The sequence below is a fragment of the Toxorhynchites rutilus genome, chromosome 2 (assembly GCF_029784135.1).
Source record: "Toxorhynchites rutilus septentrionalis strain SRP chromosome 2, ASM2978413v1, whole genome shotgun sequence".
NCBI classification, from domain to species: domain Eukaryota; kingdom Metazoa; phylum Arthropoda; class Insecta; order Diptera; family Culicidae; genus Toxorhynchites; species Toxorhynchites rutilus.
Window position 1 is genome coordinate 344,386,391 of NC_073745.1, and position 17,652 is coordinate 344,404,042.

The window sequence follows — 17,652 nt, forward strand, 5'->3', positions numbered from 1 at the left end:
ATGGACGAATATTTAAATAGCGTCCGGTAAACAATTTAATGCATGCATCATTTAGGATGCATTTTTATTACCCTTTTCCATCCCTAGCTGCGCTCAGCCAGATACACCAGCAGGGTGTAATAAAATAAAAGGATGTTATTTAGAGCGAAGGATGGAAAGGGGAAATCCAAGAATAAGATAGGCGCACCGACGAGGTGCTATAAACTTAAGGTATTTTCTTAGGGTAGTGCAGCCGTCTCAGACCATACGCTAGAAGAAGGGACAAGGAAGGTAGATGATCTAAACGAAACCGATATGTTATCGGTTTTCAAGAGAGAGAGAGGAGATGTTCCTCGTCAATCTTAGTTTAAGGAACCATGTATATATTGTGAAACTTTTGAATAAATTTTAGTATTGTAACAGAACTCACGCGAAAGCGTTAAAATTTTTCTTTCAATAGAGAAATTTTTCATCCTTCATTTTCAATTTCAAAAATAATTTTCGTTTTACAGCATTAACCCAACTTGGTTCATTCGAGAACACAAGTAGATCGTCAACATATACAGCAACTACGATGATTGATCTTTATCTGAAATATAGTATACGCATGGATCATAATTGGACCGTCTGAAACCGATCGTCTTCAATTCTGTGTCCAATTTAACTCGGCTGGACTACTTAAGACCGTATAAGGCTTTCCGCAAACGGCATACCTTCTCTTTAGCCGTCGGGTCAACAAATCCTTCAGGTTGCTGCATAAATATCTCTTCTCCAGATAATTCACCCTGAAGAAATGCTGTTATTGCATCTAGTTGATATACTCGTAAATTCAACTGAGCTGACATTGCTAACAAATAACGAACCCTCGCATATCTGACTACAGGTGCATAAGTTTCTGTGTAGTCTAAGCCTTTTATCTGGGAAAAAACCTTTAATTACAAGCCGTTACAAGCCATTTCTCTTTATTTTGAACACCCATTTACTCTTGAGTGGTGTTCGCCTTGGTGGTAGATCTGCCAATTCCCAGGTGTCATTTGATTTCAGTGCCTCTATTTCGTCCATCATTGCACTGTACCACTTCTCCTTATCTCTACTATCGTTTGCCTCTTCAAAAGATTTCGGCTCGCCACCATCAGTACACGACATTGATTCCTGACAAAAAGAAATATCTTGGGGAATTACACTGCACGTCAAATCATAATCCAAATACTCGCCTGGAAATCGGCGCTCCCTTTCACTGTGCCTGATCAATTGCTGTGAAGTATTTTGTGAAGGGAGCGTAATGGTTGATGGTGATGAAATGTTGAGTGAATTGTTTGCACTGTCATACTTTTCGTCATCGTTGGATTCCAAGTTGTTAACTTCATCTGTCATCTTGTGATGATTTACAATGGTAACCTCTACCCTCGCATTCTCGTTTTTTTCAGCTATTTCCATACTTTGGTTCACAATATTTTCTTCGCTCAAGAAAATGAGGTCACGTGCAACTATACCTTCTTCGTTCGCGGAATGTAGACTCTAAATCCCTTCGATTGAGAGGTAACCCCTAAATATATTGCATGCTCTGACTTAGCATCCCACTTGCACCTGTGTGGCTTCGGAACGTAGTACATACACTTGGCTCCAAACACACGCAATCCAGTTAGGTCTGGCTTCTCACCGCTGAACTTTTCTTTTGGTGTAACACTAATACCTTTTGTCGGAGAGCGATTAATAAGATACGCTGCCATTGCCGTTGCTTCAGCCCAAAAAATCTTTTCCAAACCGGCATCGAAAAGGAGACACCTTGCCTTCTCAACAACAGTCCGGTTCATGCGTTCAGCAAGTCCGTTTTGTTCAGAAGTATACGGGACAGTAGTTTCGTGTAACATTCCGGAAGAATTAAGGAACTTTTTCATAGCAGGGTTTATATACTCGGTTCCATTATCCGTTCTAAGCCGCTTGATGGATTTTCCTGTTTGCTTCTCTGCGAAGGCTTTGAACTGTTGAAAGCAATCCAGTACTTCATACTTTGATTTTATAAAGTACACAAACAACTTTCTACTAACGTCAGAAAGTATCTGCTTCCACCGAGTGATTCCTCTTCCATAGGTCCACATAAGTCAGAGTGAATCAAATCCATGATCTCACTAGCTCTTGACCCTATCTTGCTGAAAGGCTGACGATGATGTTTGCCTTGCAGGTATACTGCACACGGAAGAACAGACGAATCGGGAAAATCAACTCCACTTACAAGCTGTCGCAAAGTTCTAAGACTGTGTTCGTTTAGATGACCCATACGACGATGCCACAACATCATGTCATCTTGAGTTTTGACCACACACGACATCTCATTGCTGGTCAAACAAAGCTTGTACAAGCCACCAATTTCACGGCCAACAGCTACAAGTCTTCCACTTTCGGAACGCACTTCACAAGCATCACTTGTAAACAACACGCGGTAGCCCATACTACAAACCTTACTTATAGAAAGCAAGTTGATTGCTATATCAGGTATATATAAAACGTCAGATATAGACAACTGAAACATATTACCTCCGACATCCGCTTCGAGTTCGAGCTCCCCGCAAGCAACTACTTTTAACTCGGTATCGTTCGCAACATTTACTATTTGTGTAACTTCTTTTATATTCTTCAGTACCTTCTGGTTGCTGCACATGTATGCCGTAGCTCCTGAATCAAAATAGAAATCCAAATCAGATCGCCTTGGTATGTGGAACGTTTTCATAGCAGCATGTCTCTTTTCTGGGTTGTTCCTTTTATCCTTCGAATCCTTTTGTTGGCATTCCGAAGCGTAATACCCCATGCCTTCACATCGATAACATTTTACGTTCGATTTATCTTTCTTCTTTGGCTTTTGTTTTCCATAGAAAGCCTCCTCTCCGCCACTTGGTTTGGGAGCACTGCTAATTTTTACATATTGGAGGATTTTAGCCTTCACTGAATCTGCCGTAATATTTGTTCCTGAAGCCTCCAGTCCCATTATCATGGGTTCATAGGTCTCTGGTAGTCCCATAAGTAGCAAACTAGCCAACCACGTATCATCAACTTTAAAACCAACCTCAGTTAGTTTATGGTTAGTAGACATCAAGTTATTCACATATTGTTCGACTGACGAACAATCGGACAGCCGAATGCTTTTTAATTTGCGCAGTAATCCGATTTTGCGAGTCATACCATTATCCTGGAATGCCATCTGCAGGCTCCTCCATGCCTGTTTTGCCGTTTTCGCTTCCTGCACCAGGCTGTAGTTAACAGGATCTATGCTTAGACAAATCGTAAATAATGCCCGGAGCGTGAGAGCATCTTCCGGATCATCTTCCGCTCGTGTTACCGCTCCCCATGTACCTTCTCTAATCAGAAGCATTTTGGCGGCAAACGCCCACGATGAATAGTTCTCTCGACCGCGCAGCTTCTCGATAGCCGCAAGAGAAACACTTCCTGCCACTGCACTCGTAGCATCATTGTTACTCGACGATGCAATCGACATTTTTGTAATCACACCGAATAGAAAAAACGCAAAACGATTATAAACGCACGCGAAGCTTTGTCTGGGCACATAACCTATAAGAAGGTGCAGAGCAAAGAAATAACGTGACCGTTTTGCTTTCTGTTTAACTGACTAACTGACAGTACGCGTTTATTCAAGATCGATCAATTTAGCGTAAAATACATATCAAATCTATATTGTTGATTGCATATAAATATTCGGTTATACTCCAACCGTTTCAAACTTAATTTTTACGTCTTCCATTATTTACATATCCAAATAAAGTGCTTCTTGAAAAGAGCCGTCGAGCCGCTCAAACGAGCCGGCTCTTTTCATTGAGCGCACAGCTCACTGAAATGAACCGTTTTGCCCATCTCTACTGCAGTGGTTTCGTCATATTGGCCCAGCTTATGTTACTTCTAAGCAAGATGGTGAAGTTAACAGGTGGCTCGTAATTTACACTATTTAGAAAAGACGTATGAGGAATGGCAAGACGAAAAGTTTGGATTTGTTTATGTTATTACTTACGTTGATATGGTTACATTTGATTTCGTCGAAGGTATTTGAAGCAGTATAATAAATAAACAGTTGTCGTTGAAAATAGTAACCTAGTAACTTTTATGCATATGCTTCCGCCAGCTGGCTCGGCTAATGTGATTCAAGGAATGCTTTGATCGTGGTACCGCCACTGGCGTATAATTTGCAGGTTTGTTTTTTGAGCTGGTTCATAACGGCAATCAACCGTGCCGGCGAAACTGTAGTCAATGTTTAGTGTTGATTGGATACCATCTATGTAAATAAGTTCAAACTTACGGGATACGTCCGAACGGCAATTCTGACATTACGTTTTACTTTCCACTTCACTTATCTTGCTTCTAAGCGCCTTGGCTGAAGCAAGGCGCCTAGAAGTATATCCTAAGGTGGGCCAACTTGCTAAAACGACTCTTCAGCCATCTTGGAAGTCTACTGTGTTTTGTTTGTAAACAATACACAATACGCTAGTGGCGAAGCTCGCTCGTGATCAGTCTGTTTCTTTCACGCTACAAGCAAATAATTCCCCTTCTGCTTTCTTCCGTACTGTTTTCATATACCGCTCCCCTAACCAACTTAGTGACGAAACGGCCTCACCTAGTACCATAGAGCCGTCTTGGACTGAAGAGGACTGAAGCGCAACAATGCATTTTCACAGTTCTGTTAATACCTAGGTAGTGCGGACTGAATCAAAACGGCTGTCAAAAAAGATCCAATTGAAATGTCAAAAGAGATCCAACGATCAGGAGTGTTATTTTTCTTATGATAATCAACACTATAAAAGAGGTATTGTTGTCAAGGGCAAAAATAATTAGAATTATAAAATGAACGAGCTACATTTTTCCGTCAATTGTTTAATTAACCATTGCATCTCTGAAAGAGCATCTCAACCTTTCACTGAGCAACGCATTTTTAATCTCCCCTCCCTTTGACATAACGTTTTTTCCGAACGAAATAAAAACAAACGAAGTCAGAGTCACGTAAATGTTTACTCCTGCGATTTGAAAATATTCGATAAAAAGTGGAAGGAAGAGATGCCAGATGATTTTTGAAAAAAGTCTGTAAAAACATGTGAATGTCTGTTAAAAATGTGGAAAAGTCTGTAAAAGTGTACAGATCTATAGAAATGTTTTTTAACGTTAATTTTCACATATTCATTAATACTTTGTACATCGCGATGCACGTAAGATTGTATTTTGTATATATATACAGCCATTCCATGCCAAACCAATATAGTGATTCTCAGATCTTCGTCAAAAGTGGTAATTTTGTTCTTTATCGCAAAACATTAAACTCGTATTTTTTTATTTTTTCATTAGGGTGCCCATTTCCATTTTAGGGTGATCCAAAAAATTATTTTTTTCCACTTTTTCAAAAATGACTTTTTTCAAAAATTTATAACTTTCGAACCACTTAACCGATTTAGATGATCGACATATCAAATTCAAGCCAATGAGCTTTAATTGAGAAATATTGAAATTGCAGGTAATATGGATCCTATTTTCGCAATTATTGATTGTAGTCGTTTTTCAATGTATTCATGGCTTTGGACTAGGGGGCGCTTTTTTTTTCTATATTTTTAATTGAAAGCTGAGAATTTTTACATAAAATATCTCGATATCAAAGATGCTTTTTTTTCGTTTTTGAAATATGATTTTTCAGAACTAATCGATGGTTCGAAAACAATTTTTCCTCATTTTTCCCACTACAAAAAGTCATAACTTTTGAACTATTGGACCGATTCCTATCATCGACATATCAAATTGAAGCTTACGAGTTATTTTTCTATGGAAAAATTTTACTTTTGCGAAAAAATTGAATTTTTCATTTTTGTAATTATTGATTCAGTTAGTTTTTCATAGTTTTCTCGGTTAAAGATAGGAGCGCTATAATTTTTTATATTTTTCATGGAAAGCTGAGGATTATTTACCTAGCATATCTCGATATCAGAGATGCTATAATTCTCATTTTTAAGTTATAACTTTGTAAATTTAACATGTTTTAAGTCTTCGATCAATATTCCCGCTTCTAGAATCCAAACTTCCCGCAAGTGTGATATTTTTTCAAATTTTGCTTATTGGCTTCCATTTAATATATCGATCATCTAAATCGGTTCAGTAGTTAAAATGTTATGATTTTTTGCAGAATGTTATTTTTGGACAAAGGGGGAAAAATGATTTTTCGAACCACCGGTTAACTTTGAAAAATCATATCTAAAAAACGAAAAAAATAGCATCTCTGATATCGATATATGTTATGTAAAAAATTCTCAGCTTTCAAGAAAAAATATAAAAAAATATGGCGCCCTCTAGTCCAAAGTCATAAAAAAATAAAAATACGATTACAATCAATAATTACTAGAACATAATCATTTTTTTCGCAAGTTAAATATTTTTCACTAAAAGGCTAGGTCATTAGTTCAATTTTATATGTCGATCTTCTAAATCAGTGATTCAAAAGTTATTAATTTTCATTTGTCATTTTTGGGAATAAGTGGAAAAAATTGATTTTTCGGGCCACTTAATAACTTATGTGTTGTAAGTGTGTTTAAATGTTTCAACAATCTACACATACATACATACACATATATACGCGTTGTTAATTTTTATAAAAATCAGTATTTCTTCGTTGATATATTGGACATCCACCAAGGCTTGCGGTCTTGTCGTTGATGAAATTTATAAGAAAATGCAGTGAATATTTTCCATCCGCCATGCAAGGCTATACAAGTTTTAGATCACCACACGGCCATGAACCATGTCTGTGGTAACAATATCGAACAGTAACCCATATTTCGTCATAAGCAGACCCGAAAGCGAATGTAAGTTGTTGAAAATAGAATGAAAATTTTTATTCGATGTTGTTTAAATACTTAGAAGACATAGTCCTGACCCTAACTTAACTATTCTTCAATAAATCTCCTTGCATTTCAGCAAAACAATCTTATCTAGAACAGAAAATAATTATCAGAGACAATTTTCATTCAAGATTTTTCCTTTCCTGCAGAGAATGCAATTTTTCATTAATTGTGAATAACCGTATTCTCTCTTTCGTCTGCAATGATGTCATGGCAAAAGTACGAGTTTCAAACTTTATACACACCAGATTGGCCAACCAGAAAGACTGCCGGGCCGCAGGTTGAGTATCGCTGGTCTAACGTCATGTGTATTGATATAAACTAAATATAATAACTTTTCTGTATTAAAACTATGGAAAAATGTCATATGGTGAGTCGAATATCTTTGATGTGATGAATAAAGCCTCTTATTTTTCAAAAACCTGTGAAATATTTTTGTATCCAAAAAGTCTACAACAAAAATGAAAAGTGTTTTACAGATGTCTGTAAATTTACAAACATATTTGTAAATCTGGCATCCCTGGTGGTCTGAGAATTTATTGCAAGAAATCGCTTGAAAAATGCATGAATTTGCTTGAAAATGAAGTGGATTGAGTCCGCACCACTTAGGTTAATACTAGAGATGTGCCATCCGCTCATGAGCTGTTCATTCGAATCGCTTCATCATAGTGAGCGGATTCGGATCGGCTCGCAATCAAAAAAACGCAGCTCATCAGCTCATTACGGAGCTGGAGCTGATGAGCTGCTGAGCTGATGAGCTGTTGAGCTGTTGAGCTGATGAGCTGTTGAGCTGAAGAGCTGTTGAGCTGTTGAGCTGTTGAGCTGTTGAGCTGTTGAGCTGTTGAGCTGTTGAGCTGCTGAGCTGTTGAGCTGCATAGCTGTGGAGCGCAAAAGCTGCAGAGAGTGTGAATTGCGAAACGCGAAAGAATTTTTCGTCTCCCGCGCTTCATGGCACGACGTCAGTTTGTTTTCGTGTATCCCTCTTCGTACTTTAGCTTTAGCAGAGATGCCAGATAGGAAAAAAGGTTTTTGTTTTGAAGATATTCAATCGTTCGTTACTTCATTAAATTTTTCTAATATGGCCAAACAAAATAATACACATTATTATATGCTTGTAAATAAATTTAATATATTACATTGTTATTTAAACATTACTGTGGAAACACATACATTTATTTCCGCGTGCTGAATCAAAACAATTCAGAAAACCACCCGGCATAAATGTTGATGATTGATACTGGTCCTTTTGTTACCTTTGTGATCGCAAATAATTATTTCTCGTTGCACCTATTAGTGGATTTATTTTTATATCCTCGGATGCAAAAAAAATCTCGATGGTTTTTTTTTTCAAAAAACGATGTCTCGGCCAATATTCCTGGAGGCATACTATTTGGCTACTGCTGGTTTTTCTGTTGTTTAAGTTCAGCATATCCTAAGCATCTTCTATGTTGGATTTCAGCATACAGTATTTGTTGTATATTATATTATTAGAATTCATATCAGTTTTAGTTTTTGTACAATTACGAATTAAATTCGTTTATTTTTTGCTTTCCGTCTATTAAAAAATGCACACTATGCAATGTCCCATGGTGATTACGTTTCATATGCAATTGTGTGGACAACTGCAAAATTCAACTGAGCTGAAGAGCTGTTCCAAATGAGCAGCTCACTTGTATGAGCTGAACGGCTCTGAGCCGCTCACCATGATGAGCTGATTTGCCCATCTCTAATTAAAACTGATTATTTTCAATCTCAGGCCTTTGTTTTCAGTGTCTCAGGATTCAGTATGTAAATAAGTGAAATATTTTATGCGATATTCAGAATTTTCGTTAAAACTCATCGAATTTTAGTTTTTCAAAATGAGTAACATATATATTCAAGAACCTCCTACATCGGGAAAGGTTGGTTCGCATTATCTATAAATTATAAATTATGAATGAGGTTCTTTGATAGGTTTTGCTGAAAACGTCCGTCGGCGATATCGACATTGAATTGTGGCCTCGGGAATGTCCTCTAGCATGTCGCAATTTTGTTCAGCTCTGTATGGAAGGCTATTATAATGGGACGATGTTTCATCGAGTAGTGAAAGGTTTCATCGTTCAAGGTGGCGATCCAAATGGAGATGGCACTGGGGGAGAGTCGATTTACGGGCATCCTTTCAAGGATGAATTTCACTCCCGGTTGAGATTTGTCCGCAGAGGTTTAGTAGCCATGGCGAATTCTGGCAAAAATGATAATGGTTCGCAGTTTTTCTTCACGCTTGGATCTACCCCTGAGCTGCAAAATATGCACACACTTTTTGGGAAAGTTGCTGGCGATACCATATATAATATGCTGCGATTGGAGGAAGGAGAGATTTACGAAAACGAACGTCCACACTTCCCGCATAAAATATTGAAAACAGAAATTCTCAGCAATCCTTTCCCGGATATTGTTCCCCGTTTATTGAAATCAAACAAATCAGAAACGAAGGTGAAGAAAAAGGTTGAAAAAGGCGTGAAGAATTACGGACTTTTGTCCTTCGGTGATGAAGCCGAAGTGGAAGAGGAAGAGACGAACCAATTTGTACAGAAAAATATTACCGGAAAAAGTAAAAGCTCGCACGATGTCTTAGATGATCCTAAATTGAGTAAACAAGCTGTCGATGTTAAGTCAAAGAGCAGCAAAAGCAAAATAGAGGAAACCAATAGTTCTGACGACGAATCTGTTCTTAAAGAGGGAAGTAGTCATGGAAAGACGGCGCGCGATAAGGAAGCAATAAATGAAGAGGCCAAAAATATCAGAAATAAACTCAAGAGAAGTTTGTCAGCGTTAAACAAATGCAATAACAAAATTTAATTGTTTTTTTTTTGTGTTTGCAGAAAAAGAAGAATCCAAGGCACCGTCGAACCCGGTGGAATCATCTTCAGACTCGGATTCTGACTTTGGATTAGGAAGCGAACGTAGAAAAGAGAAACAGGAACAAGCGGCGAAGATTCGGGAGGAGATTAGTAAACTCAAAAAAGATTTTCAATCTGATAAAATTAAGGAACGTCAAAAAGAGCTGGGGAAAGATATCGAAAATGCTAAAAAAGACGCTAGAAGTGAAGTGATGAAAGAGTTTTTCTCCGTACAAGAGCAATATTCTGAAAAAACTAGTAAAATACCGAAAAAGGGAAGCTCGAGGGAAAATTTCACTCTCCAGCTGTTGGAGAAATTCAAAAGTAAACTTCATAACATAAAGGATCAAAGTGAAAATTCGGCTGCTAGTGGAAGTCAGGAGGATATAGACGAAGAAAAAGAAATACAAGGGGATAACTGGCTTTCACATCGTTTGCAGTTTGATAAAACTGATCCAATTCAAGCGAAGGATGCTGTTACTAAAGATGACGATTGGTATGATGTGTACGATCCAAGAAATCCTCTAAATAAGAGGAAACGTGGTGAAACAGTATTAAAGAATGATAAGCCACGAAAATAGACTGCATATCTACCGGTTACACATTGATTTATTGTACTGTAGAATTAAAGGTATATTTAAAAATGTTTTTCACTTAATAAAATCAAAAAGTAATATAATTCCTTTAGCGAAACATATTTTGCTTCTGTAAAATAAGTTTCCTGTCGTGATAAAAGTGTAACACTAGAAACCTTTTACTATGATTACATAAAAATTGACTAGTGAAAACTAAAATTCGCATTAGCAGCATACTTTGGAATGTTGAAACCAATTCATCCGCACTAAATTTATATAATTCACATCGATAGTTTTTGTAACGTTGATAAAAGATTATTAATATCACTATCGATTGCGCCTTTGATGTTGAGATTCTCTACCTGATCGACCATTGCGTCGAAATCAATGTTCCTAGCTTTAATTTTATTCAGCTGTTCAGTAAGTTCTTCTAACAGCTCTTCCAGGTGACGTTGATGCATATGGCCGGCTTCACTCGGGTCGATATACAACAGACTGCCTCCACGAACTTGCTGTTTGAATGCCTGGAAAATCATTTCACAAACTTTGACAACATTTTTTCTATGAGTGTGAATATCGCTTTTGGTAAGCTTTTGCATTTTGGAAATGATTCTATCCGATAATCTTAGTTTTCCTATCGCAATTTCTAGCGCGATCAAACCATTCGAATCCTTAAGTGTAACATTAGTGCCATATTTGAGTAACAAATCAATTATTGCAATGTGTTCTGTGCAGGATGCTAAATGGAGTGGCGTGTTTCCGTTGAGATCTCTTATGTTAGGGTTTGCACCATTTTCAAGAAGTAGTTTCACTGAATCGGTGAAACCTCTGCTGCAGGCGATGTGTAGCGCGGATCTATTGAACGTAGCTTCCCTAGTGTCAGGATTGAAGTCTTTTTCAATCATCTCCTGCAGCAGTTCCGTGTTGTTGACCATGGCTGCGCATAGAAATTTTGTAATTTGCGAGTCCTTTGGACGACTTGTAGTGTACGGAGTATTTCGTACATCTTTCCACCGTCTGAGCAATCGTACATAGCTGCTACCGCGACGACTAAATCTTCCAGATTTAGCAATGCTCTCTCCAACACTTACAGCTTCTTGCCATTGGTATTCGTCTGTCCGGGGAGACGATGGTCCCGCTTCTGGAATAATTTCTGGCTCTTCTTCCTTGCACTGATTAATTCCACATCCCGATTCTGCCATCGCAAATTTTCTGATTGCAAAACAAAAAAAATATATATATATATATATAAGCGATTATAATAAAATACTGTCATATTCAGCTAATGCACACTGAATGAATTTAACGTTACCCTGTGTAAATCGTTGTTACGAAGTAGCGTTCAAGATGCTGAACTATAGGTGTTTCGTTCTTGGGACTTTCATGACATGACGTGAGACGAGTAGCGAGACGTAACTTTCAGAAATATTTACTTTTTGTTTGGGTGTGTGGTTATGATTTCAATCTCAACTCGCTAAGGAAAATAATTGAAGGAAAAAATAAGCAAATATATATTTTCGTGGAATATAGTGCACAACCTCCTTTTGCTCTAGCCAATTACTTGTAACGGCCCTTTCCGGATCTTCTTCCCGGTATATGCACAGCATTCTCCTCCTCCCTAACGAATTCAGTGGAGCCACAATCAGCGTTATTTTTTGCCACCATCGCCGTAAGCTGATAGTACTCTTTTCCCCGCCGATGGGAGCCAAACAGAAGTACATTTTGCTTAGAAAGAAAGGCGAAAAGTGTTGGGAACATGGACATCCCTAACAACCGGTATCAACATCAACACTGCTGAGCTCACTGGTGGCAGCTAAGCTGTCACCCGGAGCTGCGCGCAACAGCATAAGAGAGAGTGCAAGTCCGTCATCGTTCAATGTAGATAGTATGTTTTTAGTCCGTTCTGTAATATAGTTTTAATTTGTTATGTTTACGTCCGTCGTGTTTTATTTGTACATCATGTACACGGCCACCCCGAAACCGCGAACGTAAAAGTGGCGACGAGGAAAACGGAAAAAAATTGAGAACATTTTGCGCGAGTGAGTGAGGGTTTTTCACTATAGGGAAGAAGAGGAAAATTACCGACGACGGTATGTTTTCGCCCGAGAGTGACCTGCAACAACAGTCAGTGTCGGGAAATGGATTGCAACAGGATCCAGCAGTGCAAAATCAGCAACAGCAGCCGCAGCTACCGACATTCATTCGTCCACAGATGTTTCCGCCAACACAACCTCAACCTAACCTCCCGCAACAGCAGCAGCAACAACAACAAAATTTCACGTCGATCGATCCAACGATGTTGCAATTTTTGCAACAAATGCAACAGCAAATGCAGCAGCAGATGCAACAGTCATTGCAACAGCAGATGCAGCAACAATTTCAAGCGCAGGTACAGCAGCAGCAAGCATTTTTGAAGCAGCAAGAGCAGATGTTTCGAGCGGTGATGTCGGCCATCAATGTTCAGGTGCCGACGAACCCGGAGCAGATACTTGATTCGCTGGCGAGCAATATCATCGAATTCCGGTACGATCCGGATCAACACATCACATTTGCTGGATGGTACGTGCGATACCAGGATTTGTTTGCGAAAGATGCCGTTCGACTCGACGATGAAGCAAAGGTGAGATTGTTGCTGAGAAAACTGGGGCCGTCAGAGCACGAGCGATATACCAGCTATATCCTACCGAAAAGCCCCAACGAAGTGAAGTTCGACGACACGGTGAGTAAGCTGAAGAGTTTATTCGGCATCCCAGAATCCGTGATCAGCAAACGGTATCGGTGCTTGCAAGTCACGAAGCAAGCCACCGAAGACTACAAAACGTTCGCATGCCGGGTGAACAAGCTGTGTGTCGAATTTGAACTGGGGAAGCTTTCGGAGGACCAGTTCAAATGCCTCGTGTTTGTATGTGGACTGAAGGCAGAAAGCGATGCGGAAGTCAGGACCAGGTTGCTGAGCAGAATCGAGGAGCGGAACGACATTACGTTGGAGCAGATTTCCGATGAATGTCAACGTCTTCTGAACCTTAGGCACGATACGGCGATGATAGAGGCAGCGTCTTCGTCAACAGCAGTGCAGGCAGTTAGACGAAAGCAGTTCGATGGGAAGCATTCCCGCGCAGGACGGGGATCGCCAGAGTCAAGATCTTCAAATCAGCGGGGTGCCGGTCCAGCAGCGCCTTGTTGGAACTGTGGTGCAATGCATTATTCGAGAGACTGTCCTTTCATCAGACATCGGTGCGGTCAAGTGGGCCACAAAGATGGGTACTGCGCTAGTGCCAAGAAGGTGAAGTCTCCAGGCAAGCGCCACCCATCCAAGCTGATGGTAACGAGAAGTGTGCAAGTAAAGAACGTTCGAAAGCGAAGGAGATTTGTGAAGGCGGAAGTAAACGGCCGGCAGATCAGTCTTCAACTCGACACTGCCTCGGACATCAGCGTCATTTCCGAGCAGACATGGAGGCAGATTGGAATGCCAACAACAGGCCCTGCGACAGTCCAAGCTGCCACAGCCTCGGGCAAGCCCTTGAAGCTAGAATTCGAATGCTTATGTGAAGTTGTGATCAAGGGGGAGAGGCGTCATGGTCGATTCTTTGTGGTTAAGCAGAAACTCAATCTGCTTGGACTGGATCTAATCGACACGTTCAACCTCGGATCGTTGCCTATGGATCAGTTTTGTAATCAAATCAACATCTATCCAACATCAATCAGCGCGCTCCAAGCAGCTTTTCCAACGGTATTCAGCGACGATCCAGGGTTGTGCTCGAAGGTGAAGTGAAGTTCACGTTGAAGGAAGGTAAATCCCCAGTGTTTCGTCCGAAGCGACCAGTGGCTTATGCCATGTGCAACAGAGTCGACACAGAGTTGGATCGACTTGAACGAGCCAACATTATTACACCGGTCGATTTCTCGGAGTGGGCAGCCCCAATCGTCGTTGTTCGCAAGGCAAGTGGCGCGATCCGTATATGTGGGGACTACTCTACAGGCCTCAATGACACTCTGCAGCCGCATCAGTACCCACTTCCTCTGCCGCAGGACATTTTCGCTAGGCTGGCGAACTGCAACGTCTACAGCCAGATCGACCTCTCAGATGCGTTCTTGCAGGTGGAGGTGGACGAAAGTTGTCGCGAGTTGCTCACAATCAACACACATCGAGGTCTTTATCGGTACAATAGGCTTCCACCAGGTGTCAAGGCGGCACCTGGAGCTTTTCAGCAGCTCGTAGATACGATGCTGGCTGGACTAAGCTGCACGTCTGGTTATTTCGACGATGTTCTCGTTGGCGGGGTCGACGAAGCGGATCATTGGCGCAATCTTCAAGCCGTCCTTCGTCGAATCCAGGAGTTCGGATTCACCATTAAAGCGAAAAAGTGCTCGTTCGGTCAACATCAGATCAAATATCTGGGACATCTCATCGACGGGTAAGGTCTGCGTCCGGATCCGGCAAAAGTCGAAGCAATCTGCAACATGCCGGCCCCAAAAGATGTCACTGGAGTTCGATCGTTTCTGGGAGCGATAAATTACTATGGGAAGTTCGTCCCGAGTATGCGTACGCTGCGATATCCGCTAGATGACCTCCTAAAAACCGACAAAAAGTTCGTCTGGTCAGCGGAGTGCGACAAGGCCTTCTCCACGTTCAAGCAGATTCTCACCTCAGATTTGCTTCTGACGCACTATAACCCACAACGCGAGATAGTGGTAGCAGCGGATGCGTCATCGGTTGGAGTTGGAGCGACCATCAGCCACAAGTTTCCAGATGGGTCGATGAAAGTTGTTCAACACGCTTCCAGAGCACTAACAGCCGCTGAACAAGCCTACAGTCAGCCAGATCGTGAAGGACTGGCGATTATCTTCGCTGTTACCAAGTTCCACAAGATGTTGTTTGGTCGGAAGTTCACACTGCAAACCGATCACGCTCCACTTCTTCGGATCTTCGGTTCGAAAAACGGCATCCCAGTTTACACGGCAAACCGGATACAACGCTGGGCACTCCAGTTACTGTTATACGACTTCAATATCGTCTACATAAACACAACGAAATTTGGTAACGTCGATATTCTGTCACGGTTGATCAATCAACACGTCAAGCCGGAAGAAGATTTTGTAGTAGCCAGCATCATAACTGAAAACGACGTAAGATCAATTGCATTAGATGCAGTTACCGCTCTTCCTCTCAATTTCAGAACAATACAGCACGCCACCCGTTCCGATCCTGTTCTTAGCAAGGTCTATCGTTTCGTCCAGCAAGGATGGCCGCAGTCAAAAACGGCCATTCGAGATCGTTCACTTCAGCAGTTCTTCGATCGGAGTGGTTCACTGTCTACGGTTCAAGGGTGCGTGATGTTTGCTGAACGTTTAGTGATCCCGAGCGAGTTTCGGGCGCGTTGCCTACAACATCTTCATCGAGGTCATCCTGGCATCCAGCGCATGAAGGCGATCGCGCGCAGCTTCGTCTACTGGCCGTCGATCGATTCGGATATCGCTGCGCATGTCAAAGCGTGTCGTAACTGCGCAGCTGCAGCCAAGAGTCCACCCAAAATACCGCCGCTGTCGTGGCCCAAGTCAACGCATCCGTGGCAGCGCGTTCACATTGACTACGCAGGGCCTATCGAAGGAGACTATTTCTTGCTCAGCGTCGATTCATACTCCAAGTGGGTCGAAATCATCAGAAAGAAGTCGATCACAGCATCTGCAACGATCGGAATTCTACAAAATCTCTTCGCTCGCCTCGGTATGCCAGAAACGCTTGTAAGCGACAACGGTACGCAATTCACTAGTGCCGAGTTTGCACAGTTTTGTCTTGAGAACGGTGTCGACCACGTGACAACCGCACCGTTTCATCCGCAATCCAACGGGCAAGCTGAACGGTTCGTAGACACATTCAAGCGAGCGATCAAGAAGATTCGAGAGGGAAGAGGACCAATCCAGAACGCTTTGGATATTTTTCTGATGACTTATCGAACAACACCAAACGTGTCAGCACCAGAAGGCAAATCTCCGTCCGAAGTTATGTTTGGGCGCAGAATTCGTACCAGTTTGGACTTACTTCGTCCATCAGCTGTTCGGGAAACAATTAGTGAAACTGTTCCGAGGTCGTTCAAGGAAGGTGATGCGATCTACGCCAAGGTGCACTCCAAGAACTCATGGAGATGGGCACCAGGGGTCATTCTAGAGCGGGTTGGACAGGTGATGTTCAACGTGTGGATTGAGAGTAGCCGGATGATTCGTTCACATATCAACCAGCTTCGAAGCCGAACAGAATCTGGCGCCAAAACTTCTAGCTCGATGCCTTCCAAGGTGGATACATGTCAGTTGCCTCTGGACATCTTGCTGCGAGCATGGAACCTGCACAAGCCGAGCCAATCACAATCAACGGGTCCGTCTACACCACCAGTACCATTGCCGCAAGCCGCGCCGGTTGCATCAACGCCGTCCATGCTCACAACTCCGGCTGAACATTCAACACCATTGAAGAGCTTGCCATCCACGCCAACTTCACCAAGCTTAGTCTGGGTTACACCAGAATCAACAACAGATAGTCGTCAGCCTTCTTCCACCATGCCTACATCCAAATCTGTAGTTCCTTTGTCCCCTGCAACGACTGCTCTATCATCCAGACCTACTGAAGTGGAAACAGCTGTACAGGTACCTCGTCGCTCTTCACGTCTGCGAAGACCGCCGATAAGGTTTAACCCGTACCAGCTGTATTAAGAGGGGAGATGTTGGGAACATGGACATCCCTAACAACCGGTATCAACATCAACACTGCTGAGCTCACTGGTGGCAGCTAAGCTGTCACCCGGAGATGCGCGCAACAGCATAAGAGAGAGTGCAAGTCCGTCATCGTTCAATGTAGATAGTATGTTTTTAGTCCGTTCAGTAATATAGTTTTAATTTGTTATGTTTACGTCCGTCGTGTTTTATTTGTACATCATGTACACGGCCACCCCGAAACCGCGAACGTAAAAAAAAGATATACTAAAACATCCTTCTGCACTGTTATGATTCTACAATAAAGCGCGAGCAGCTATTTTGCCAATGAATGCATTTGTCACCAACAGATACGATTTGTTTTGTAAACAAATTTGTTTTTTCACGAGCAATGGCCGAACAGCAATTTTGACATTGCTGTCCACCTATAGTACAACGCCTTGGTAGCGTTAAGCCAGCGCTACACGATGCTACGAACACCCTCGAATGCTGGACGCTCGATGATTCGACGCATCGTGTAGTCGACTGACGAGCTACGCACCTCCAATGTCGAGCGTCCAATATTCGCGTTGGAAGGTAATCCGTTCGTTGTGGATTAGCTTCCAACGCGAGTGGCACGAGTCAAAGAATCTTTGT

At 41.6% G+C, this 17,652-nt stretch overlaps 6 protein-coding genes across 6 annotated transcripts; 4 read left to right on the top strand and 2 right to left on the bottom strand.

The window, feature by feature from the left end:
- Positions 1-456: 456 nt before the first annotated feature.
- LOC129770199 (uncharacterized) lies at positions 457-2,370 on the bottom strand. Its single transcript, XM_055772886.1, has 2 exons — positions 963-2,370; positions 457-896 (listed from the first exon to the last, which is right to left on the bottom strand). The coding sequence occupies exons 1-2, from the start codon at positions 1,414-1,416 to the stop codon at positions 760-762; spliced, it is 591 nt and encodes a 196-aa protein (XP_055628861.1). The 5' UTR covers positions 1,417-2,370; the 3' UTR covers positions 457-759.
- Positions 2,371-8,597: 6,227 nt separating this feature from the next.
- On the top strand, positions 8,598-10,497 carry LOC129770573 (spliceosome-associated protein CWC27 homolog). The gene is made up of 3 exons (XM_055773493.1): positions 8,598-8,758; positions 8,811-9,657; positions 9,719-10,497. Exons 1-3 carry the CDS (start codon positions 8,717-8,719, stop codon positions 10,315-10,317), a joined length of 1,488 nt encoding a protein of 495 aa, XP_055629468.1. The 5' UTR covers positions 8,598-8,716; the 3' UTR covers positions 10,318-10,497.
- Positions 10,309-11,570, bottom strand: LOC129770574 (ankyrin repeat domain-containing protein 54-like). Its single transcript, XM_055773494.1, has one exon. The coding sequence runs from the start codon at positions 11,511-11,513 to the stop codon at positions 10,593-10,595; it is 921 nt and encodes a 306-aa protein (XP_055629469.1). The 5' UTR covers positions 11,514-11,570; the 3' UTR covers positions 10,309-10,592.
- Positions 11,571-12,403: 833 nt separating this feature from the next.
- LOC129767174 (uncharacterized protein K02A2.6-like) lies at positions 12,404-14,083 on the top strand. Its single transcript, XM_055767797.1, has one exon. It carries the CDS (start codon positions 12,404-12,406, stop codon positions 14,081-14,083), a length of 1,680 nt encoding a protein of 559 aa, XP_055623772.1.
- A 62-nt stretch (positions 14,084-14,145) lies between these two features.
- Positions 14,146-14,730, top strand: LOC129767175 (uncharacterized protein K02A2.6-like). The gene has a single exon (XM_055767798.1). The coding sequence runs from the start codon at positions 14,146-14,148 to the stop codon at positions 14,728-14,730; it is 585 nt and encodes a 194-aa protein (XP_055623773.1).
- Positions 14,731-14,772: 42 nt separating this feature from the next.
- On the top strand, positions 14,773-17,016 carry LOC129767176 (uncharacterized protein K02A2.6-like). The gene has a single exon (XM_055767799.1). It carries the CDS (start codon positions 14,773-14,775, stop codon positions 17,014-17,016), a length of 2,244 nt encoding a protein of 747 aa, XP_055623774.1.
- The last annotated feature ends 636 nt before the right edge of the window (positions 17,017-17,652 follow it).